This window comes from Apostichopus japonicus, chromosome 23, assembly GCF_037975245.1.
Source record: "Apostichopus japonicus isolate 1M-3 chromosome 23, ASM3797524v1, whole genome shotgun sequence".
Lineage (NCBI taxonomy): Eukaryota > Metazoa > Echinodermata > Holothuroidea > Aspidochirotida > Stichopodidae > Apostichopus > Apostichopus japonicus.
The window spans coordinates 990826-1017294 of NC_092583.1; the positions used below are offsets into that span (position 1 = coordinate 990826).

Consider the following 26469-nt stretch of genomic DNA (forward strand, 5'->3'; position numbering starts at 1 on the left):
CTGATATGTCATGGGAATTATTACCATTTGTATATTAGTTAAGACATTGACTTCAACCATGGCGTTTGTGCTAAAATTCTGTCTTTTCTTATTAGCGTTCTGCTTATCGGAAGACACTGCGTGTGCTCGATCAACTGTAAGTTAATTTTAAATTGAAGCTGCATTTTACGTTTCTTTGGTTTGTAACCTTCCATCATTCCTACGTATACACCAAATATTCACACATAATAGAAGGGTTGCCCTAAGGAATGAAAAAGATCAGTCTGGATGCAAATATCCAATTTAATCCAGTATAGAAGACGTCGTGTTCCAACTAGTTAGTTGCAACTATGATATCTTTGGGAACCTTTCAAGTTTATGCTCAGCTTTGAAATTTCAACGTTCCTGGTTTACACATTTTTAATTTAAAGATGTATGCGTTATTTTACTCTTAGTGGTCGACTATCATCACAATATAGATTTTGGAAAATTCTAGACAGAGTGCAGCTTATAGCAAAATCTATTGATCCATGGGATGGGGTGAGAATGGGAGGGGAGGGGGTGAAGGTGGACATCTGTTTATCACAAGTATCTCTATCATAAAAGTTAACCAGATAAAGGTTGTAGTTCCTTCTCCCCTTAAACGTTGTGGTATTTGTCAGAACCGTTGAAAAGAAATGTTATTTCTAGATAGAAAATTGAAAATCAAACAACTGAATGCGGTTTCTCATTGGTTCCCTCCACACTCTCCTGCATAAATTCGCCTCTCGATCAGCTTGTATTTAATGTGTTTGTTGATCTGTGTTTAAACTAGTCTGAATATATGGTATATACAAAAAAAAACAAAAAAAAAAACAATGTTATTACTTTAATATTTCAGCGTTTTCTTAACAAAAAGAGCCTGAAATCTTACATCAAGAATCCAGATGAAATCCGAGGTAAGATACTAAAATCACTTTCAGGAAAAAGTTTGTATCATCAAAAGTTTAACCAAAATCAGAAACTTTACCGAGAAGGCACATCGAAGTTGTTCTTTCCAATAGTTATGGTTAATTTGCTTTAAGTGGTGGAAAGTTACTAATTTTGTTTGACTACTCAAGTTTCTTTCAAATGTAAATGAAAATTCCAATGTGAGAAAACTGGTAGAATTAGCATAAATTAGTTTATTCATTTGGTAAATTTATCGTTTACTCACGTTACATTTTGGATCACTTAAACTGGGCTTCTTTTTGGCATGATCCTAAACTATGCACGAAGAATATTGACATCTAACCTTATCTTTACAGTAGGTACAAACTTGTCAGGTCTTCCTAGGAACAGAAGAATGTTTTAAAATAATATTATATATATTGTTCCCCATATGAAAACTAATATATATAGTTATAGTTATATATATATATATATATATAGTTATATATATATATATATATATAGTTATATATATATATATATATATATATATATATATATGTTTAACAGTTTTTCCGTTATTCCTATATATATATATATATATATATATATATATATATATATATATATATATATATATATATATCGTTTACTCATGTTACATTTTTTTTAGAATATTGAATAATATTTGATAACAACATTTTGTCTCAAAGGTCGTTTTAGTAAACTTTAAACTCTGAAAGTAGTAAATATGCGTGGTTGGTATTACCTATCTACTTATACATATAGTTGGTATTACCTATCCACTTATACATACGTAGTTGCTATTACCTACATGCGTGGTTAGTATGACCTATCTACTTATACATTCGTAGTTGGTATTAAAAAACTTCCTTATACATGCGTGGTTGTTATAACATATCTACTTATACATACGTAGTTGGTATTAAATAACTAACTTATAACACCAACATCTTACGTGAAAACATTTTACTCACTCACAAATCAATTCCTGAAATTATAATTTAACTTTTTTTTAGTATTAAACTTTTTCTAAACATAGTTTGACAAAATAAAATCTGCTACATCGTCTGCAGTGTAGTGTCTTCCTCAGTATCGGTACATCCTGTTTGACATGTATAGGATCATGCAGACTACCTGAATTGGTGGATTGTATTTGAAATCCAGTCTATTTTGCATTTATTATAAGTTAAAATTGCTGTCCTTTGTATTAATCTGCAAGCACCACATGTAGAGCAAGAAAGGTTTCATTATTTTCGGTGAAGACATAACCATGTTTCAGATCATCATAGGGTTTTTGCATATCCCAATAATTTTATGTATGCAAAGTAGATCATACCTTTGCTTATAATGACATTATATTACTCACTATTGTCATAAATACGACATTTTAAAACTGTCTTGTGACTATAGGTATTCAACATGTTTGCAATTACATTTTGTATATGAGCAATATTTGAGTTAAATTATTCAACGAAAGCTGCATTATAGTATGACCTAGTATAACCAGCCAAGAGACCAGGAACTATTTGGTCAACAAACTGTGTACAGAATTCTACTTAAATATGTAACTTTTTTTTAATAATTAGGAATATATATCCATTAACCTTATACATTTGTTTATATCAACGTTTGACCAATGACCACTATAGCTACTGGTTAATCAAGTTTTGAGCCTTTATCCCTATAGTTCCTGGACACGCCCATTCAAGATGTTCACTTATTTATGCACACATGTAATTTTGATATGTTGCAGCCTATCAAAAGGACCTTTTTTTATTTTGAAAGTGACATTAGCTGTATGGTTAATCTCAATGACATATAATAGCAAATGACAAATAAAAGAATAATGTACCCGAAAAGATTTTTTTCTTGGAAGGAAAATGATGGCGTTATAGAAAACCAACATAACTGAGAAGTGTATTAGTAGAACAGCTAACAATTTTTTTCTTTTCAATCGTAAGATCAAGCGTCCACCACCATAGGCTTTACGAATGCGTACATCCATCAGAAACAATACTTCAATAAAATGAACCACACGGGTAGCATCATCATTTTTTTTTTATAAAGTTATGAGCCTAGGACATTGATCACGTTGTCTAATCGTGTAGGAGTGGTATTTAACTGTTTCTTAAAATTTGATATCATACAGGTTAATTAGTACCTCAAAATATGAAACTGATAATGGTGACCCAATTTTTGTTGTTCATGTAGAAACCATCATTACCACTTTTTCGGTCAAGCGTACAAGTTACGTGCAACAAGGAAAACCAATGTGTCTGTAATTATACATTCAAATTTGTTGTCGTTCTTTTTTAAAATGATGGGATTGCTTACAAGAGCATATTTTTTCGATTTATTGCAAATTACCCTGAAATGTAGAAGAACACTTCTCCAAAGTATGTACTCATATGAATAACAAGTTAAGATAAATGCCATTTATATTCACTATTAAGAGGGACACCTAACGGAAGCCAAAATTTCAAGTAAAAATATAAATTTTATCCGTTCAACAGTTTAATAGAAAAACGTATTCTATTGACACTAAAGGTGTGTCGACATGCACGCCTTCATAGGTCAAGTTTATAACTAAATAATTGCACAAGAAAAATTCCGACAGCTTTAACAAAGAAAAACGGCAGTCTTATATTCTGAATAAAACCTTGTCATCTCTGAATGTTACAGAAATACGGCAAATGATATATATCTAGAAAAACGCGTGATTTATGTCCATTGTTGATGTTGAATGATCCGAGGCAGAATCTGCACGCTATTGAGTATCCTGTTGTTGTATGCTTGAAAGAGTCTTCTGTTTCCCTCACGACCGACGACAGTCAGCATTTTTGCTTCAGTTTAAATATGAAACGTTTCAATAGCTATTTCACAAGTCAGAACAAAACAGATTCCTTGCTTTTTTTTGTGCTGTTTTTTTTCCCGGTTTTAAAAAGATATATATACAATGGAAACCAAGCAATAATATGTTTTTGCTTTGACAACCAATCATTCCAGTTAATACATTCCAATGATTAACCTTTACAAAATTGCACATGTCTAAGGGCATTTAAGAAATGGTGTGAATGACGTGACTATAACTGTCTGGTGGTTTTAATTCGTTTGTACCTTATGAGTTGCTCCTCTGCTGTTTTTAAAATGGATTGCAGCCATAACAGAATCGAATCTCAGTATGACATGTTTCCCGAAAGGTAAACAGGGCGGTATTGAAGAAGTTAGCATGCATAGATCCCGGATGTATGACCTGATTAATTCGCAGATGACATTACAAGGGTCTAACCTGTACCGCGTAAGATTTTTTCAAAGGGGTTCTATTCGTAATTCGTAAGGTTGGCATGAAATATACATCTCTGATTAGTCAAATGAGAATTTTATTTCTAAATTTTGTTCGTTATACGTCATATGTCGCACAAGTAGGTATTTTCGTTATAGATATTTTAACAGTGTTTTAGTCATTCGAAGCCAACTTATGTTACCCCTATCAACACAATGGACTAACTTAAAAAGCTTCAGATACAGGGAATATATTGTATATGAGTTTTAAACACTTCTGTATTAAACACAACATATTTTAACATCTAAAGACATGTTAACTATATAATATTATCAACATTTACTAATGTAATAGTACCAAGTACAACTGTAATGTTCCTTTGATAATTTTAGTCTACCTGTTCCATGTTTTCTCTTACATTGACAACAGTGCAGACCCTAAGATTTTAGTCATAGCAACCTTTCTGAGTAATGATAGTCTAGCCGTCGCTGGACAAACGATTTGTACTAACGAGGTCTTCGGCTTTGTGTACAGAGTTTCTGTATGTTGCCTCGTTGGACAAATCTAACCGTACTAATAATTACCGACTTTGCGATCCACGTTATAGTCATTGCCGACTTTAAATCTGTGGTCTCCCTCACAAATTTACAAGGTCAGTAATAGTGACTCTATATTTTTCCCTTTCGGGAAACCAAAATAGGAATCCCCGCACAAGATTATGGCATTATAATTCGAAATTTGTGCTACACTATACATGTTAACGACACTGTTTTCTTCCCATGAAGATCTATAGTTGTGTAGATGTTACAGTGGCCAAGATGGGACGTTTTTTATATCATAATTTAGGCCATTCATTGAAAATGTCCTACTTTTTCTCTAATTTTTGGCTTTTTCCTATGGGATTTGAAGAACAGTTGATACTGTCGGATTATGTGGTATGCCAAATAAGACATTGATCATGGATTTCATGGCACTGATATTGCTAGTTTTATCCAGGTAAAGGATCAATCATGTCGTGGAGTGCATCCTCACTTTGAGGCATGAGGGACCAGAAGCATATAGCCTCTTCCAGTGCACAAGTTTGTTTTGTGTTTTTAAGTAAGTCATTACTCCACTGCACTTTATCAATAATTATATGCAAATGAGTCACCAGCAATCCGCATTATAGTCAATAGGACGGACGCCAGAGCTGGATGACAAATCACAATAATACTGGGGATTGTTTTGAAAAGAAAACTACGATTGGGTGGATTTCATTATTCATGCGTGTCAAGCCTACAGTATCATTTCTGTTCAAGTCAGTTCTAGTATACAATAGATAGTTATTACTGTTGTCCCAAATTTGACTGAACCCTGCAAGGAAGAACTATGGTCGGTGGTGACGAAGATGTTTGATAAACACCTGGCGATGTTCATTGCCCATCTCCTTCCCCATTTCACCCTTATTATTTTATCCACTGAAAGTTATGAACAACGCTAGTCCTGCCAGGACTGTTTGTCTGGTGTCAAATGAAGTTTTTTGTATCTTCACTCATAACTTACAGGTAAATTTCATATAAAAACAAGTTTATCGATAACCCATACATGCTGTGCATAGTCTGGAAAGCAGGATATCCAAAATAATTGCAAACCGTAACACGAATGGAAATTTACTTCAATCCAGATAGTGTGATATTTATAAGTAATTGTTCTACAAATATTTCCTGTTTGGTTTAATTACGTTTATTTAAGTTTAATTAAGTTTATCGATAACCCATACATGATGTGCATAGTCTGGAAAGCAGGATATCCAAAATAATTGCAAACCGTAACAAGAATGGAAATTTACTTCAATCCAGATAGTGTGATATTTATGAGTTATTGTTCCACAAATATTTCCTGTTTGGTTTAATTAGATTACGAACTATTCGAACCCGTAATCGGAAATGGAGGGCGCTACAGAAGATCAAGTGACCATCAGTTTGTAACTCAGGTCACTTTCAATGCCTTTGGAGAAAACTATCGATTGAATCTGGTGCCCGCTCCTCGCTTTTACAGACCTGATTTGGAAGTCGAATATGTCGATACACATGGCAACGTCACAAGAAAACGTTTAGACGTAGACGACTGTTTTTATCACGGTCAATTGACGTCCCATAATGTATCTACAGCAGCAGTATCCATTTGTAATGGAGTTATGGTTAGTGATCATATTTGTTGGTAATAAAGAATTGTAAAACATAAAAGAAATGGTAGCGTTAACTTAGCTTTAATAATGACAAATTAAATATTGATAAAAATGTGAAATTTTAATAAAAGAACATATTCTGCATCCGAACTACCAATCATCAATGACAAAGTGAATAGTTTATTTATTTATATTTCCTCAGAGGAGAATAATAATTAATCACCCCCCTCCCCCCAAATATATATATAATATTTTGGGTAGAGAGGAATATTTACAGCTGTCCAAAGCATTCAAATTGTATCATGTTTCAATGATTAATCATCAAGAAGAAATATACTAAGCTATTGTCCAGATGATATCACACAGCCCGGCTGTTATCCAACTTTCTGGAGTAGTTGAAGGATTATCCAGTCAAAATAGGTTTCATTCAATTAACCATATCCCGAGTCATATGCAAGATATTGAAATGGGGTTTTCAACTAGCAGTAGGAAATATTTATCTCTTTAATATATGTTGACATTTTTCGTCACCAGAGAATCCTTAATATGTTTTGTTTCATTTCAGCGGGGAGTGCTTAGTCATAGAGATGACACCATTTATGTCACTCCTTTGACAACAGATCACGCACAGGAGTTTTCAAAGAGGTACAAGAGAAGTAGCAATAACATGCATTTGATCTACAGACGAAATACTGAAGATACTGACAAGTATTGCGATGTTGAACGTAAGTTACGGTTTATAAAACTGATATGTAAATTATCAGCTGACCTTAACAGTGGCGTGCGCAATGGGGGAGGGGAAACGGGTACAGAAGGGGAGACGGGAAGGAAGGGAGGGGGCGTACCCCCACCTACACCGTCGGTCGGGGGAAACATCCAGTCGGGTTGTTTTGCAATTTAAAAGTGTTTATTAGCACAATCTTGCGTAATTATAGACCAAACTTCGAAATCCAGTGCACCTACCTGAAGGGCAAAGTAGAAAGAAGGAAAGATAGTAAGAAGTGAAATACGGTGAATAAAAATGGATCAAGAAGTGGCATATTGAACTCCTGTTTTTTAAAGAGAACATCAAGGATGGTGCCTTAGTTTGATATGTTGTGATATATCCGACATTACTAACCATGTTTTCTTACAATATACTCTTTACAGCTCCTCCGTCCTACACAGCATTCAGTGAATTTACCGCTGAGGCAGCACAGACCATTGAGAATACAAATCTTCCACCTAAATACCTGGAAATGTGTGTCATTCTAGACAACGATTTCGTTACTAGACATACTCCCGACCATGAGGCGTACGCCCTGACACTTCTAAATATTGTAAGTAACACAACCTAACTAGTAATCCATGTTACGACATGGTTAGTGAACATACATCATAACATGTTAACATGTATCATACACAAACCCTACACATCTTGAACTAATATTAATTACTACGAAATACGTAAACAACCAGACCCAACCCTGTTTATAGAAATATATTGTTATTAGCTGATTTCTGCACAATGAGAACCATCAGTTCATTTATTTCTACTTATGTTTTTCTTTTGTTTTCCTTTTGAAGGTAAGTAGGAGATATTCTGAACCTACCCTTGGCGTGATCCTCAGGATTTACATTGTTCGTATTATTGTCATTGCCAGTGATACAGCAACGGTTAGTACAAACAGCTTACATTTAATGTGATATCTAGCCATCATGTGATGTGATGTCACCTTTCATACTGTCATGTGATGTGATACGTTGCGTTGTCCTATCATGTCGTGCCTTCGTTTTTGGTATCCTGTGGTGCGACGTGGTGTGTTTGCGGTGTCGTGTTCTGTCCTATTTTGTCGAGTCCTGTTCATGTTGGTCCCTCTCCATCTATAACAAAGCTCAATCTGGAGTGGAAGAATACTGATGAATAATACACAATAAAATATATCCATCGTTTCTATTTTTGTTAGGTTGATGGTGCAACTTTTACCATCGATAATGTTGATGTTTCTGGTACTTTGGCGTCTCTTCGTTCCTGGAGTATAACAGTAAATCCGCAAGGAGATGATGACCCAGATCATTGGGATAACCTTCTAACTTTTTCTGGGTAACTTTTAAAATCTCACATAATACTAAATGGCCTTCAATATCTTACTGAGTCATCAAAATATAAAAAGAGAATCCTATGAATAGCTGTGACTTGCTCCTGTTTCATGATTTACGATAGCAATCGTGGTAGAATACATACAGTAGTCTAATGCAACGTTCAGTAGTATAACATATCTCGTAAGACCATGGCTATAACTCATCATGGTTAAAACTGAACTGGTGCATGAATATACTACTAAAGATCTTCATTATCGTGACTTTAGGAAGCATAATTCATTGACATTTTCCCGTTGACTTACTCACAACTCATCGTGATGTTTAAATGTCTAAATTCTAACTGGGTCAAAGTTTCCCCTCACTGGACAACGACATGTTGACTGTTCTTAGCATCTCCAGGTTTCCGTACCATGACAAAGTAGATGTTTAGAAACGTGATCCCAAAAATAAACACCCTATGGTGCTCTTTGAAGACCCAGTTTTCCAATTATCACAGCCATTTTACTTATATTCATGCATTCTGTCATTCAAGTCATATTTTACATAATATTGTTTGGTAACATGAAATGTTTTCCAGTACCTTCTGGCTGTTTTCTTGATTACTTGATTTAAAGAGTATTACACCTAAAAATAAATTCACTAAGAATTCTTGGAAGAATTAAAACGGTTAAAAGTGATCCCAATTTTCCAATCATCACAACCAATTTGACTTATATTCGTGTATTGTTTCATTCAAACCGACTATTCACCTGTTACTTCTGGCTGCTTTCTTGATTACTTTGGGTGCATTAATGTAATTGGAGGACCATCGAGCTGTAGCTATAAGCCATCAATTTTACATAAATGAACGAACATGGCTGACGCTGTAAATAAACTACTAATCAACTACAAACTAAGTGAAGCAAAAAACAACATTTTCCTCATTTAACCGTCTACTTACATAACTAATGTGGTCCATAAAACGTAAATGAAACGATGGTTCTGCAAGTATGTTTCTACTGTTGCAGCTTATCACCAGAAAGAAAGTTGTTGAATGTTTCTTACGTTTAACATTTCTCATTTTTTCCAGGAAAGATCTAATGAGTTCAACGTCGGGAAGTGGGTTGTTGGGTCGTGCATACACAGGTGGAACCTGCTTATCTGAGCTCGGTATTTCCATCAACGAGGATTACGGACTTTCGACAGGAATTATAGCTTCCCATGAAGTTGGTCATACGTGAGACCGAAGTTTTGTGTTTAAAAAATAACTTGTTGCATGAGAGATTCTTGATAAACATTCGGGAGAGGCTCTTCCCGGCAGTGGTAATAAACGTCAACATATTGTTGGCAAGGCCTCGTATAGCTTAATTGCATGCAACGAAAACTAATTGTTGGCGATATCCAAGAAATCGTTTGCTTCCACAACAACACATATGATTTTGAGGATAAGTTACATATTATATATCCATTATTGCATTTCAACCCTATTTTATCTAATGAACACGTGTCGACCGTCATACTATCATTATAATACCAAAAGGCAAATCCGGGACGTGAATGCAGAACGGGTGTACTAAATGTTTAAATTAAAGACTTTTCTCTTTCTCTCTCTCTTCCTTTCAAGGTTGACTCTGCAACATGATCAAGGCGGATGTGATTTGGGATACGTCATGGGATCATCGATAGGAAACGGACAAAACATATTTAAATGGTCAACATGTAGTAGCATGAACTTAAAGATATATCTCAGGTAATTTGTTGAAAATAAAAAGGAAACGAGACGGATGGGAATGGGTGTGGTGACAACCTCGCACGATACACATACTGTCAAAGAGTTGCCTATTTAAAACGTAAGGTATGTTGATATTCATAGTACATTGGCATACACGGGAAACGTAGGAAGGCAGGCCATGGGAGGAAATATGGGGTTTGCTCTTTATTCCTAATATGAAAGAAAGCATTCATGAAAATCCAGTAGATCAGTGACTTGTAACTTATTTCTTGTTTTTCGTAGCACGGTTGTTTCCGCGTGTCTGGATGACGTTCCTAGTGAATTGCTTTCTCCACTTGTAACGACCAATCTACCGGGAGAAACAATATCGTGGGAGGAGCAGTGTCAATTGATAGGTGCAATCAGTACTTGCGGAGAGGTTAGTGGACAATGGCCACTTTTCTGTCGTCCTGAAACGTCACAAAGATAATATAGTGAAAGTACTTTCAATAATGAAAAGATTCCAACAAGAATTTGAACTGAACTGTCTTACAGACTAACTTTGAAGAATTTTAATCAATAATATATGGCTGAAATTCTAACGTCAACTATAGACTTTCTTGTTGACAATCGCATAAGTATCGAGTGGATACAAATAGGTGAGGTATGGACTCTTTTCTTCTATTTTAATCTGGCACAAATGTTAAGGTTTGCCTGTTCTCGTGTAAGCTGTAACTTCTTGACTCAAACATAAAATAAACAACATGATATTTGCTATTCATAGATGGACTGCGGCCAATTGAGATGTCAGGTTCCAGAAGGCTGTGCTACATATGGTGGCCATGCAATGGCCGAAGGAACGCCATGTGGGACAAATATGGTAAGTTGTGATTTGCTTTAAGATTCAATGATTTGTACCGACCTCTGTCTCAAATTTTCAAGAGGTTCATTCTTTCTTGTTTTTCGACCACTCTGTATTTTGAACAGTAAGAGGTACAAGATAGAGAACAGTAACAGTAAACAGTCTCTGTAACACTGTAAAATAGTACAAGTAACGAATGCATCATCTGAAGTCAAAGCCGAGTCTGGGTGATTATATGTTGCTAAATGTTTTAGTAACTGGATTCTATACTATTCATCCATCCATCCGTCCATCCGTCCATTATCTATCTATCTATCTATCTATCTATCTATCTATCTATCTATCTATCTATCTATCTATCTATCTATCTATCTATCTATCTATCTATCTATCTATCTATCTATCTATCTATCTATCTATCTATCTATCTATCTATCTATCTATCTATCTATCTATCTATCTATCTATCTATCTATCTATCTATCTATCTATCTATCTATCTATCTATCTATCTATCTATCTATCTATCTATCTATCTATCTATCTATCTATCTATCTATCTATCTATCTATCTATCTATCTATCTATCTATCTATCTATCTATCTATCTATCTATCTATCTATCTATCTATCTATCTATCTATCTATCTATCTATCTATCTATCTATCTATCTATCTATCTATCTATCTATCTATCTATCTATCTATCTATCTATCTATCTATCTATCTATCTATCTATCTATCTATCTATCTATCTATCTATCTATCTATCTATCTATCTATCTATCTATCTATCTATCTATCTATCTATCTATCTATCTATCTATCTATCTATCTATCTATCTATCTATCTATCTATCTATCTATCTATCTATCTATCTATCTATCTATCTATCTATCTATCTATCTATCTATCTATCTATCTATCTATCTATCTATCTATCTATCTATCTATCTATCTATCTATCTATCTATCTATCTATCTATCTATCTATCTATCTATCTATCTATCTATCTATCTATCTATCTATCTATCTATCTATCTATCTATCTATCTATCTATCTATCTATCTATCTATCTATCTATCTATCTATCTATCTATCTATCTATCTATCTATCTATCTATCTATCTATCTATCTATCTATCTATCTATCTATCTATCTATCTATCTATCTATCTATCTATCTATCTATCTATCTATCTATCTATCTATCTATCTATCTATCTATCTATCTATCTATCTATCTATCTATCTATCTATCTATCTATCTATCTATCTATCTATCTATCTATCTATCTATCTATCTATCTATCTATCTATCTATCTATCTATCTATCTATCTATCTATCTATCTATCTATCTATCTATCTATCTATCTATCTATCTATCTATCTATCTATCTATCTATCTATCTATCTATCTGTGTTTATTAATAATGTATGCATTTATTAACCTCAGGTGTGTATATTAGGGGAATGTGTATCGGAATCATCTGTGCCTGTGCCAGTGGCTGGCGGTTGGTCAGAATGGACGGAAACATCTTGCTCGAGAACGTGTGGAGGAGGCGTTATCATTCGAGAAAGAGTGTGTAACAATCCTTTTCCGGCCTATGGTGGAGCTCCTTGCGAAGGAGATGGGTTTGAACCACGACTGTGCAACACTGAAGTAGTAAGAAACAGTTTTCCTTTGTGATCTGGATTGCGTTTTAAAATCAAATTCCTTACCTTCCTCAATAATAGATCAGGTCAATCATAACAAGCAAAGAAGTCATGATTAAAAACTTGCTTACAACTATCATAGTTGTCTTTATTATTTGGATATTCCCCTTGTGTGGATAATTAAATAGAGCCGATGCCGACTGTCTTCAGAAATAGCGACACGTTTAGCCTTGTAGCATGAATCTGGTAAGTACCTGAAGCTCTCTGACGTTGAGTGTTGAGAAGAGAAGCAATGGCAAAGAGCCTGGACTGAGAAAACAGTAACAGCACCAACTTTGTCTAGCTTACAACCAGCTCTCTGAGGTACAGCCCTAACGTTCTAACTTATCATTACAAGTTATGTATTCCACACCATCTTTATATTACAATAGAAACCTTCAAACGTGAGAGGCTTGTAATTAATGGTCTCTGGTACACAAAACGTTATTTTAAATCAGCTATTATCTGAGTCAACGCAAATCTTTAACGTGTATAGCTAAACGCATTACTTGCTCATATAATTCGTTAGCATTCATCTTTTAAAGCTACGTTAGCGACAAAGTTATACAGTTTACCTAAAATACTAACTCTATCGTGCTGACGTGGTTTATTCACACTTTCAAAAAGACGTTACGAAAGTTTTGATCGGTAATATAGAAGGCAGGGCCAACTCCGTACTTTTCAGTGCCTTAGGCGAGTCATGCACTCAGCGTTTCCAGATTACAAAAAAAAATAAAAGAAAAGGAGAACTATTACCATATAGTAAATCCCAGTGACTACAATATACTTCATAGGTGGGGAAGGGGCAAATTGTAAATTTATCCAGATTTATTTATGTAGGTGCATGAAGCTATATGGAAGGGCCGGAGGCAGATTAATGATTGTATAAAGGAAGTGGTTCGGCCTGGGTCCATTAAACTGGCTATAAAAGGGTCTTCTGGGGGGGGGGGGCCTTTCGCTGAAAAAAACCTTGAAGTTTAGACAACAAAAAGGTGCATTCTCAGGCACATTTAGAAATTACTTTAGGTGTATAGTTACATCTTAACGCAAGGGTGTGCTACCCAACGCATCGATTCCAGAGGGAATTCTGTGCCCGTAGGCATGCATGGACTAATTCTAACTGGACTGAATGTTGAAAAGTTGGCTGATTCACACACAGATTACAGTAACTACTGTAAATCTTAAAAGTTTTGTACCATAGTAAATACTGGATTTTGCTTACAAATCTGATAAATGGTAGCATGTTCTACTAGGTTTACAGTAAGAACCGTGAGGATATGTGAAATCCCAACAAATACCAACAACTGGATTTGTTGGAATTACACATATGCTCTGTTCTTATTGTAATCCTAATAGCACATGCTACCGATTTAAAGCACAATCTATTTTCTACTTTGATACAAAACTTTAAGATTTACAGCAGTAACTGTGTTCTCTGTGTGCATCGGGTGGAAAAATGCGCGACCGACGATGTAGATGGGTCATGCCTGCCCCATTGCGTACGCTGCTAATGAATGTACAACGCATGGTAGCGCGACATGGTGACAGTAACAAAGTTTTGTATTTTTGATAGATGTGGTAGAATACTTCATTCAATTAATAGCGGTTTTGATTCTGCAGGGAGTTTCAATTATAAAAAGACACATTAAAAAGGAAAGCCATTTTGATGTGTTGTGAATTATGGCGAAAAGCTCATCCTTTTCCGAAGACGAAAGATGATTTTAATTAAGATCCCAACAATGGATCGATAATGAAAAAAAAACGGGAATTGGGTGAATGCACTTTGTTATAGCCTGAGAATTTGCTATACTATCAGTTTCACTTTTAAACCTTTCAGTCGTGCACTGTGTCGCCAGATGGGTACAGAGACGAACAATGTTTGGAGACGGCAAATGAGCCTTACTTTGACGGTATCGTTTATGGATGGACTGGCATTTTTGCTTCTTTCTTGCCTTGTAAGTGATATATTTTATATTAATCAATTTATAATATAGTAAATTTAAATATCAACGCTATAAATAAATATATAAATATATAATATATATATATATATATATATATATATATATATATATATATATATATATATATATATATATATATATATATCGGAATAACGGAAAAACTGTTAAACAACTATGCTGCATTTAGAGAAAGGCTGGATCTCGAGTGAGATACAGTAATTAAATTAGGTAAGTGATTGTGATTGAAGTAAAACAGCCAATGTTTGGTTTTTGCAGAGCTTTCTAGCAAAACTAGCTCTTCTTCAGTGCATGATCACCGAAAGTGACAAGGAGTAGCAGGAATTGAAACTATTTTGTAGAGAAGATTGTCGGCATGGTTGCAAAGGCACAGCGACTTACTGATTTCTGCTGAATTGAGCAGAAGTTTTAGAAATTCGGATTATTATTATTACTTCCAATCACTTACCTATATAGATAGACAGATAGATATATAGATAGAGAGATAGACAGATAGACAGACAGACAGACAGACAGACAGACAGACAGACAGACAGACAGACAGACAGACAGACAGACAGACAGACAGACAGACAGACAGACAGACAGACAGACAGACAGACAGACAGACAGACAGACAGACAGACAGACAGACAGACAGACAGACAGACAGACAGACAGACAGACAGACAGACAGACAGACAGACAGACAGACAGACAGACAGACAGACAGACAGACAGACAGACAGACAGACAGACAGACAGACAGACAGACAGACAGATAGATAGATAGATAGATAGATAGATAGATAGATAGATAGATAGATAGATAGATAGATAGATAGATAGATAGATAGATAGATAGATAGATAGATAGATAGATAGATAGATAGATAGATAGATAGATAGATAGATAGATAGATAGATAGATAGATAGATAGATAGATAGATAGATAGATAGATAGATAGATAGATAGATAGATAGATAGATAGATAGATAGATAGATAGATAGATAGATAGATAGATAGATAGATAGATAGATAGATAGATAGATAGATAGATAGATAGATAGATAGATAGATAGATAGATAGATAGATAGATAGATAGATAGATAGATAGATAGATAGATAGATAGATAGATAGATAGATAGATAGATAGATAGATAGATAGATAGATAGATAGATAGATAGATAGATAGATAGATAGATAGATAGATAGATAGATAGATAGATAGATAGATAGATAGATAGATAGATAGATAGATAGATAGATAGATAGATAGATAGATAGATAGATAGATAGATAGATAGATAGATAGATAGATAGATAGATAGATAGATAGATAGATAGATAGATAGATAGATAGATAGATAGATAGACAGACAGACAGACAGATAGACAGATAGATAGATAGATAGATAGACAGATAGACAGACAGACAGACAGATAGATAGATAGATAGATAGATAGATAGATAGATAGACAGACAGATAGATAGACAGACAGATAGATAGATAGATAGATAGATAGACAGACAGACAGATAGATAGACAGACAGATAGATAGATCATCATGTATCTTATTAGATCATAGTAGACATCGCAGAGATACCTTAATAAACTATTGCGATTAAAATCGAATTTAAATTCAGGGGTTTCTTGGATCACTTATTGAAATACATTTTAAAATCATAATATAATGATATTGGAAATATCTGTCTCATTGCTGTTGTTCAACGCTTACCTAATGTCGTACCGTTATCTTCTTTTCGTCTTCGGGCAGTTACCGATTACTGTCAAAATACTTGTCTTAGGTCGGATAACGCATTTTACTCCAGGAGACCCCCCGGATTAAATACGGATGGAACAGAATGTTGGGATTACAATACTGCTGACGAATCAAGATACCTTCGGTGTGTTCGGGGTTTCTGTTTGGTAAGCTGAAAATCAAAACTACAGTATGAAATGTTTCCAAAAAGGTAATGTAGGCGATATTGAAGAACTTAGCATGCATAGACTCTGATTAATTCACTTTAGCTTCGGCTTTGAGTACAACGTTTCTGTATGCTGCAGTGTTGGACGAATCTAACCGAAACAGTAATTACCGGATTTTGCGATACGCGTTACAAACATTGCCGACTTCCAGTCCGCGGTCCTCATAACAACTTTGTAAGGTTGTAAGGTCGGTAAGAGTGACTACATAGGTTTTGAAACCAAAAAGAGTTGTGACTATGCGTTAGTTAATTTAAAACCAATATAACGGTGATGACTAGGGTTATGCAGGTACTGGGCTTAATTACGTGACAATGGGATATTCACTATTGGATACTAAATAAGGGTTTTATAATCACTTTGCAAGAAAATGACCTTTCGGCATCCTAAAATTTCATGTAAATGTATACAATGTCTCTAATCTTTTGGAGGAAGGGGCGGGGCACAGGGGCGGGAAAGATGAGAACATAACAAGCGATGTGCAATTTGTAAATCATAACCTTTCTTACAATGATTGCGTATGTGTGCGTGTTCGCGTTTGTAGGTGTCAGCTGTCCAGACAAAAGGTTAGAATATAGGCGATTGTCACATTTGGTGAAATGGTACAAAAGAAATCTTGTCACCATATCAAACAAAAGAGAACAATTGTCATTGGTTGTCCAGACAAGGGGTCAGAATTAAGGGGAAATTGGTGTTGATGTCAGTCTGTGTGTGTGTGGTTGTGTGTGGCGGAAGTTCGAACAGATCTCAAACCTTTTACGTGGCTGCCCCGTATGGAGTTCAAGAATTATTTTGTTATGGTGGAGTTCAAAGTTCATTTGGTCATTTTGAGATCAGCTGAACGGAAAGATTTAGCAACCTTACAATCACGGTATATAAAGAGGAAGCCATGTGTTTATGTCATAAACAGTATGGGGATTATTCATGTTAAGTAAATATATTCTTCAGATATAATTGGAGCTCAAAGGTCATTTGAAGTCAGCAGAGGTCAAAGTTTGAAACTTCAACACCGTTACCTTAAGCATGGAATCTTAGATAATTATCATTTTTAGATTCTCCTTTTTGTGTTAATGAACCTATTTCATCGATTAAAATACCGTCTATTTGTTAATGAGACAGTAATACATGCATAAAAATCAGAAATCTTTTTCATGTATAGACATTCGGATGTGATGGAGTAGAGGGCAGCAGTAAAGAATTCGATATGTGTCGCATCTGCAATGGAGATGGAAGTTCTTGTACATGTACGACCGGATCTTTCACTACAGGAACGACCGGAGGTGAGTTATCAGGCTGGCAATAAACAGATACGCAATTTACTATTTTAAACCAATGGGTGCGACATCTTTAGCAAGAGAACTTCTTTGTAAGAACATTGACAGCATTTCAGTTGAAGTTTGTTGGTCGGAATGTGCTTCTAAATGGTGGGGCAAAACATTCGGGACACTTGCAGTCCGTTCAGTTTGGAGGGACCAGAAGATTTGTTGCAGATCAATGTTCTGGCGATCTTAGGGTATGGGAGGGAGATAATTCTTCATACGACATTGGCCACCTAAATTAGATGCAAAGTGGTGATATAAATATATATATATATATATATATATATATAGCATCATGTTTGATCTCTAGAGTAAGGCAAAATATGTCACCAAAAACAGAACTAGTATTGTTCGATACAGGTGACAAACGCCTACAGTGGAATTACGACCTTCCTTACCGGTTTCGAACTCTGGACATACAATCGGCTCCCATAGCCCAGTGGTTAGGGTGTCCGCCTACAGAGCGGAAGGCCCGGGTTCGAATCCCGGTGGAGGCTGGAAGTTTTTCACTGTTCTTGATTTTCCAACTCATTACGATTTTCATTTTCATTTTTATATATATATATATATATGTATATGTATAATGTATACGTATAATGTATATATATATATATTTATTTATAGATATATATATATATATATATTTATACCGAAGTAAATTTATATTCCATAATATTAAAATCTTAATGAGACTATGACGGACCAAATGTTCTCGGCACCAGCCCATCCCTTCCCTCGCCCTTGCAAAGACCGTACCATGGATCTCTTATATTTCCTAACGCAATTGATATTATGTGATCATATTCCAAGCATTGAGACCTTGACATCACAGATGTCGTTACTCAATTTCGCTTTTATGGTTCCACAGTTGTCTGTATAGCCGTGAGACTTAACAGTGTACGGGAAATACAATAAGAACTAGTGTGGGTGATAAACTTGCTATTTAGACAAGTTAGAACTATCAGTGGGTTGCAATGTTGAGTGGTTTCATTTGTTTTAACGACACCATTAATTGGGAAGTTATTGGTATTTTAATTAGTACAATTACTGTACATTGCCTAATTTCATGTAGGTGGTATATAATGACAATCTACTATTTGCTACTAGAATACAACGTTTGGGACGACATTCCAATCGGAGCGACTTCCATCCAAATAATCAACAACGATGTCGGTTTGGGCAACAACATTGGTAAGTGAAGCAAATCTTACAGTAGGCCTATATGTAAGTTTGAGGTCACGTAAACGTATCCAACTGCTTACTCCCGATTGATTGCATTAGTGACCGTCGTTGATGAACACAAACCCTTCCTTATAATAAATTACGCTTGACCGTTTCAAATGGAATTATTATAGGCAAATCCATAATTTGGAATAAAGTACATGCTTCAAATCATTAAGTATACGCTTGAAATCCATATAAAATTACTTTGACACCTGACAGTATGATTCACTGTTGAACATATGTTTCCTTTTCTGAAATGTTCCCAACTGGATGACACTGGTGACACCCCTTATGCATATACATATAAAATGAAGCACAGTTATTTGGTTATACTTACAAGCAGATTAGCCCGGAAGGAGTAGCTGATATGCTAGAAATTAGATTGTCCGTAAGGTATTGCCTAAGAAGTAGCCTACAACATCATCCAACAGACCCCAACATTAGTTCCATCAACTATACTTGTAGTCTTAGGATCTGATCTATAATTAATGTGCCAAAGAACCTTTTCTACTACCCCCGCCGGATTATACCATCAAGTTGTTAAATCGACTATCACCGATAAAATTTTACCGTAACCGTATAGGTTTAATAAATTTGAAAGTAATGAATGAATGCCGAGTATTAAACCTAGCTTCTGCTCGAAGTCTTCCAGTATCTCATTACTGAATACAAGCCAGGAGACTAAGTATTTGATTTAAGTTCAATATAAGTTTCCGTCACCCATTTTTCATAATAATATTCACACGTAAAAAGGAAAATTGTAAAAGTTTGAATATTTCGCTATTTGAAATAAACATTTCATTGGTTAAGCCACAGAGCCATAATGTCATCATTCCGATTATCAATTAGCGTCGAAATATTTACTACAATATGCTTATAAATTTCATCAGTAATAAATTGAATATGTTAAAAATCTACTTGTTATCTAGCCGGACAAACTGCAGGCATTTCTTTCACGCTCAATTGAACAAATAAACACCCGAACTAATCAACTTCTTTAAATTGTAGCTACAAACGTACAAATATTGACTTGGTAAGTTATAAGCTTACCTCCTCATTCACCGTCAAAGAGTCAAATCATTCACGTTGGCAGAGGATGTGGAATACTGAAGCATTGTTTGCATTTCTATCAGTGCTTGGATCTTACCCATATTCTTAACCTTTTGGGGAGTGTTTTATGCAGTTAACATTTCCTCCAATATTATGCCATGTGTTTTATTCCATTATTGTTTCAAGCCATCACTGGTTTAGATTCGTCAATGCAGTACTTTCGTGGAAGTGGTTCTAGCATAGACACAAGTGTTCGAGCAGCCTTGGGAAGCTTCATCATACTTCATGCAGCTGACGGGGTCGTGGAAACATTTCGCAGCACAGGCCCAAGTCCAGAATCCTTGCGGTTTGAGGTTTATCTAGCGGTACCTGTGCAGAATTTGATAACGTACTCTTACTGTCTTGCTAAGACGGGAACTACATACTTGTAAGTCGCGTTAACGTATTCCATTTCACCTACCTCACAGCGAATGCCTCCTTTCATCTAAGGCAACAATACTAGTAAGGATATATACGTATATCTAAACTTAACACGCAGAAAGTTCTAACAATTGAGATATGTGTTTATGCTTTGTCAACTCAAGGCTAACTTGTCTGTAATACAATATGTCGCATTGCATAGTGGACTGCAAATCAGTGGCCATGGAAGAAGTTATGTAAGTTCAGTTATCAGAAGAAATACTCTCCAGGTGGATTTAGTTAGCCACAATAACATATTCCTTAAATTTGGGCAAAGTGAAAATAGTATGTACCATTTGCAACTTCTTATGATCCTCCGAATAAAACCTGCAGCATCTACATTACATCATTTGCTTGACATACGTGTGAATATTTTCAAGTTGACGTTTTCGTAAACAGGCTAACCTAATCCAAACTTGATTTCAATTATTCTCTAATGTTATTCGACGGGTATGACGTTTACTAGTATTTGTAGGTAACTCAATAAATAAACATTGTAACTATAGTGAGTATTATGCATGGTAGTATTTAGGAATGCATATAGTCCTAGAGCATAGTCGCTGATTTAATAGGGATATTTAGATTCGGAATTAGATGTAATAACTGCAGAATGTTTGCTTAGCTGCCAAAGTTCCATGAAGTTAAGATTCATTGGAGTTTACCTTCCTCTGTAGATGATTGGTACATTAATCACAATACCAATGCTATTTGTCAGTTCAATCATCAAGATGATATCATTTTATCACTATGTTACTGACAGATATAGTCAAAAAACAGTTTCACATACACGCGTCTATTGAAGCATAATACATGAAACATTTCGTCGTACTTTCTGTTTCATTCTCAACTGTCAGAACGTGGTATGTTTAGATCAAAATTGTGAAAGATACTTAAATTAAAATCTTTGGCATCTTGAGTAGCCAAAGCTACATAAAGTAAAAAAATTAATTGCAGTTTAACTTTGTGTACGGCAATTATCTTCCTCGGTGGATGATTTGAACCTTAATCAGAACATCAAGGTTATCGACATGTTACAGTCACAACAGAGTTTCAAATGCATGCGTCTATTGAATCAATCTTATTTTGTTTTACATTTTCATGTTTCATTCTCACCTTTCAGAAAGTGGTATATTTTAGATAGAAAGTGTAAACGATGCTTTAAAAGCCTTTGGCATCTTAAGTAGCCAAACGTTAGTAATCATAAATTTATCTACCTCGAATTGAAATGACTTTTCTCAAACGACTGTAAGCACCAGACGCCAACGGTACGTCACATACAGTCTTATGTCTGCAATCTCCAATTGGCCAGTATATATTTAATCATTTTAACTGTTTACGACAACTGTTTGTTCATACAACAGCTGGGATGTTGAAGACTATGGAGACTGTACCGCAACATGTGATGGCACACAAATGAGAACGGTCACCTGCACAGAAAAAAATAACTTCGTTGTCTCTCAAGTTGATGATGGTCTTTGTGAGACAAACGTTGGTCCCAAGCCTAACTCTGTCACGAATTGCAACGTTGGCATTTGTCCGTTATGGTTTACCGATACTTTTGGTGATGTGAGCGAATTTATTGATTTTCAATTAATTTTTCTTTGAGATTTAAGTTATTGTATTCCAGATGCGTGTTTGACTTCAATAATGAACCTTAACGGTTTGCACACTTCCGTTTTGATTTAAAGGTTATTTTCGAGATCAATTGCCGGCACAGGTGTCAAAGGCTTTGCAAGTACCAGGTTTCAAAGTTTGCGACAATTCCTGTTGTCGTTCGAAATATAAACCTGATAACGGTTGCTATGGCAATATGTTTCTTTCCTATTTATAAAATTGTGCATAGAGAATAACCAAATGATCGAAGGAAACTATGTCAAAACAGAGACAAAATATCTAAGATGGTAATAATTTCGAAAAAAACGAGGTTACGAAGTGCGAATGATATTATGCAAAGAAACAATAAGGATATACGACATATACATATTTCGTACGGATTCCAGAACTGTTAAGGAATTTAAGAATGCCAAACATTCTGATATATTTATGTTAGAAATGGCAAGTTATATATGTCAAGTTTAATGCTAAAGGGCATTTCATCAATGACTTCACATTTTCACTTCATTTCACACTGCAGTGTTCTGTAAACTGTGGAAAGGGAATACAATTTAGGGAGCTGACTTGTAGGCTCGGATCTTCAGTTATTGGTAGTGATAATTGTGATGCCAGTACTAGACCATCAGTATCACAGGAGTGTCTTTCAGATGTCTGCCCAGGAGGTAGGTTTGGAAATGTTTTTTGTTGTTGTTATTTTTCATCACTGTGCATCCGTTGCTTTACGAGATAATGATTAGATCTTATAATATTCTACAATCGGTCCTTGTGCTGAATGAAATGAATGTTCTTATAGCAATTGACAGCGAATTACTCGATGGCTCATTTAGTTCACAGTATGGACAACACAAACCGTCACACACTATTCTTGCATGGCTGTAAAGCAGTAGAGTTAAGGGGTTTAAGTGTGTGCGTGGGGGATGGGGGTTGGGTGTGGGGTTGGGTGTTCCTTCATAGTAGACATCCTCAAAATTTTTTGTACCAACTTTGTCACTGCATTTTATATCAGGCTGTAGTTGACATATCAAGACATCAGAGGGTGACAATGTATGTTTTTATATTATCACCTTTGCAAATTGCTCCTGTATGGTTTTGAATTCTTTATCAATCTAAGTGTATCTTAGATTATGTCTACATAATACTTGTTTTTTCTTACATTTTCTCACACAGCTTGTGATGCAGCATTTATTACCACCAACGGCCGAACATCTGGTACTTTCCAAACTCCTAGGTTTCCCAGACCATATCCCAGGAGGTCGTTATGTAATACCTGGATATTTGCCGAAGTAGGGAAGCATGTTGAAATTAGATTCAAAAGATTTCAACTTCAACCAAATAAAAATGATGGATGCAGGGATTGGCTGTTGGTGAGTAGGCAATAGGAAATACCAGAGACGGATAAAAAAAAACTTTATCTTACCAACAAACTCTTTTGTATTTGCTGAAAATGCTGTATTAATTAAATACATAAATCCACAGTAACTAATGATGTAATTATGACTATTATCTTTCACAGATAACGGATCTCAACACTGGTGACATGAAACGATATTGTGGAAAGCGTCCGAATTTTAGAATTACTTACGACCATGAAGTAAAGCTCGAATTCCGATCAAATAGACGACGCCAGTTTCGTGGATTTAGCGCAAATTTCGTTGTTCTTTAGACAAGGTTTATATTGGTTATACTTTTAGGTTTTTATTACTTTTACAGCATATTAGTAGTCAGACAAAACTTGAACTCAAACCATATAATTCTATACTCTTAGAAACGTTTTCCGTTTTCTATCCAACGGAGATATCAATGTTAAATTGCGCTTACATCTCCATCTTGTTTAACCGTATGCATGGAACTTTCTACTGGAATGATGGGAACGCAAATTCCGTTCGGTATAATATAAGTATGATGTAGACGTTAGAAGTAAATAACTTTTATGACTTAAGTTCAATAATACTCAGACGTTGTTTTTTTTTTGCTGTTGTACATGCACTAAATGTAATTCCTTGTTCAAGCATATTGTTTCATAAGTTTGTCATTACGAAGTATACGCTTAATTACGTTTTAAACGTTTTTATTTCGTTGTACTTTCTCTGAGATATATTGTTTCATAAGTTTGTCATTATTAAGTATACGCTTAATTACGTTTTTACTTCGTTGTACTTTCTCTGCATGTGGTATATTGTTTCATAAGTGTTTCATTACTCAGTAAACGCTTAATTACGTTTTTATTTCTCTGAGGTAGGCTATATTGTTTCTTAAGTTTGTCATTACTTAGTATACGCTTAATTACGTTTTTATTTCGTTGTACTTTCTCTGCATGTGGTATATTGTTTCAAAAGTGTTTCATTACTCAATAAACGCTTAATTACGTTTTTATTTCTCAGAGGTATATTGTTTCTTAAGTTTGTCATTACTAAGTATACGCTTAATTACGTTTTTATTTCGTTGTACTTTCTCTGCATGTGGTATATTGTTTCAAAAGTGTTTCATTACTCAATAAACGCTTAATTACGTTTTTATTTCTCAGAGGTATATTGTTTCATAAGTTTGTCATTACTAAGTATACGCTTAATTACGTTTTTATCTCGTTGTACTTTTTCTGAGGTACAGTTTCACTGTGCATCCGTTAGCGACCCCACCTTTATAATTGCATACAGTATTGAGGATGTCAGCGACCCCCACCAGACTCTCTTAATAAACGTATGTGGTTTTCATCAAGAAAGAGACAAGATATGCTTCAGTACTTTCCACATATATAGATAATGTTTCAATTTGAGATACTTGATAGTTTCACTGTTGGATCTATAACATGACATTGTCCGGAGGTCACGAGCCTAATCCTAAGACATGGGATGGGTTAAAGGGGGGGGGGGAGGAGGCGTGGGCTGGTATGGAACCAATCTTAAAAAATGTCTCGTTTCGTTGATGGGAATACCCCCAAAAGCATGCATCATGAGATATTTGTTTTATACGGAAACATGGAAAGCAAGCATTACTAATTTTTTTATTTTTCATTTTTAGGTTTACAGTCTTGTTCAGGGCCAAGGCCTTCTCACACGACTTTACAACTTAACCCTGTTATTGGTAACTTGTCACACCTACACACCAAAGTGTGCACAATTCAATCAATCTCTCCTGGGGCACCACAGTGCACCACAACCACGTGTCCCCCGGGGGACTTCCCATAGGGTGCAGCCACAAACCGGCGCACACAACTATATGTACAAGTTACCTCGCAAGTCCCCATTTATACACCTGGGGGAAGAGAGGCAATGGAGATAAAGCGCCTTGCCCAAGGACACAACGTAATGATCTGGCCAGGGCTCGAACCTGTAATCCTTAGATCACAAGTCCACTGCCTTAACCACTTGACCACAACGCCCTCACATTACTAGACCAGCATGATGAAGATGTAGGTCCCACCTGCAAAAGTGAGACTCAGATGAGTTTCTTTGTACAAAGCATCAATGCATGGCTTATGTTAGCTATTTTATGTCTGCTCTACTTCGGTCAGAATTTTAAGACCTATACGACGTAATGTTTAGTAGCCAATACTCATTCCCACAGTGTCGGCCATTTCAATCCCTATGTCCCAAAGGGGTTCGTGCGATATTTATAATATCATGCAATATACAGAATGCCCATACCCCCTGCTAGTTCGTTTCAATATCATACATAACACAGCCACATTTGAGAAAGAAAGAAAGAAGAGGCTTCTCCCCATTTGGTCGCTTAAGCGTCGTACAAATAACTGCTGATTATTATTATGATTATAACAAAACAACAAAAATGTTTTGATAATTACAAAGTGTGTAAAAGCGTTTAATTTGCACAGAAAGACGTTTACAATGCGAAATAGCGTTACTCTAAATTATGAGATTTCATCACGCACAATAAGCGTATGTAGAAGCATAATTGGGTGACATAAATCATGTTGGCTTTTCCAAGACGAATGATACCATTATTAACATATGCGCGAGGTTGTCTACAACATCACATTACTGACAAAATAATTACAAGGAATAAGTAGGCTTGCACAAACGGCTCGCCATAGGTTTTCCAGGTGCAACAACACGCATTTCAAGAACAATGATCCGACTTTCTGCGCTACAAGTTATTGCCATTGACATGTACATAAATCGGCTCAATGTGTA

At 35.3% G+C, this 26469-nt stretch overlaps 1 protein-coding gene, 1 long non-coding RNA gene and 1 other non-coding gene across 3 annotated transcripts; 2 read left to right on the forward strand and 1 right to left on the reverse strand.

Annotated features, from left to right (window-relative positions):
* LOC139964905 (A disintegrin and metalloproteinase with thrombospondin motifs 15-like) lies at nucleotides 1-24892 on the forward strand. The gene is made up of 21 exons (XM_071966961.1): nucleotides 1-136; nucleotides 860-917; nucleotides 6091-6374; nucleotides 6928-7087; nucleotides 7512-7681; nucleotides 7929-8018; nucleotides 8309-8445; nucleotides 9514-9660; nucleotides 10048-10173; nucleotides 10438-10573; nucleotides 10919-11014; nucleotides 12459-12668; nucleotides 14535-14652; nucleotides 16444-16595; nucleotides 17812-17932; nucleotides 19079-19162; nucleotides 20432-20672; nucleotides 22066-22270; nucleotides 22839-22980; nucleotides 23486-23682; nucleotides 23832-24892. Exons 1-21 carry the CDS (start codon nucleotides 11-13, stop codon nucleotides 23979-23981), a joined length of 3150 nt encoding a protein of 1049 aa, XP_071823062.1. The 5' UTR covers nucleotides 1-10; the 3' UTR covers nucleotides 23982-24892.
* LOC139964906 (uncharacterized) lies at nucleotides 7099-16538 on the reverse strand. The gene is made up of 3 exons (XR_011792124.1): nucleotides 16405-16538; nucleotides 8078-8242; nucleotides 7099-7325 (listed from the first exon to the last, which is right to left on the reverse strand). It is a non-coding gene; the product is annotated as an uncharacterized lncRNA (long non-coding RNA).
* Trnac-aca (transfer RNA cysteine (anticodon ACA)) lies at nucleotides 18397-18468 on the forward strand. The gene has a single exon. It is a non-coding gene; the product is annotated as a tRNA-Cys (tRNA).
* Nucleotides 24893-26469: the final 1577 nt, after the last annotated feature.

What these genes read in the sequence shown, in the direction of transcription:
- LOC139964905 (XM_071966961.1), top strand. Translation starts at nt 11, where the DNA reads ATGGGAATTATTACCATTTGTATATTAGTTAAGACATTGACTTCAACC. An exon ending in TTGCCAGTGATACAGCAACG is followed by an intron (nt 8,019 to 8,308) that starts GTTAGTACAAAC and finishes TATTTTTGTTAG; the next exon opens with GTTGATGGTGCAACTTTTAC. An exon ending in TTACCGATACTTTTGGTGAT is followed by an intron (nt 22,271 to 22,838) that starts GTGAGCGAATTT and finishes TTCACACTGCAG; the next exon opens with TGTTCTGTAAACTGTGGAAA.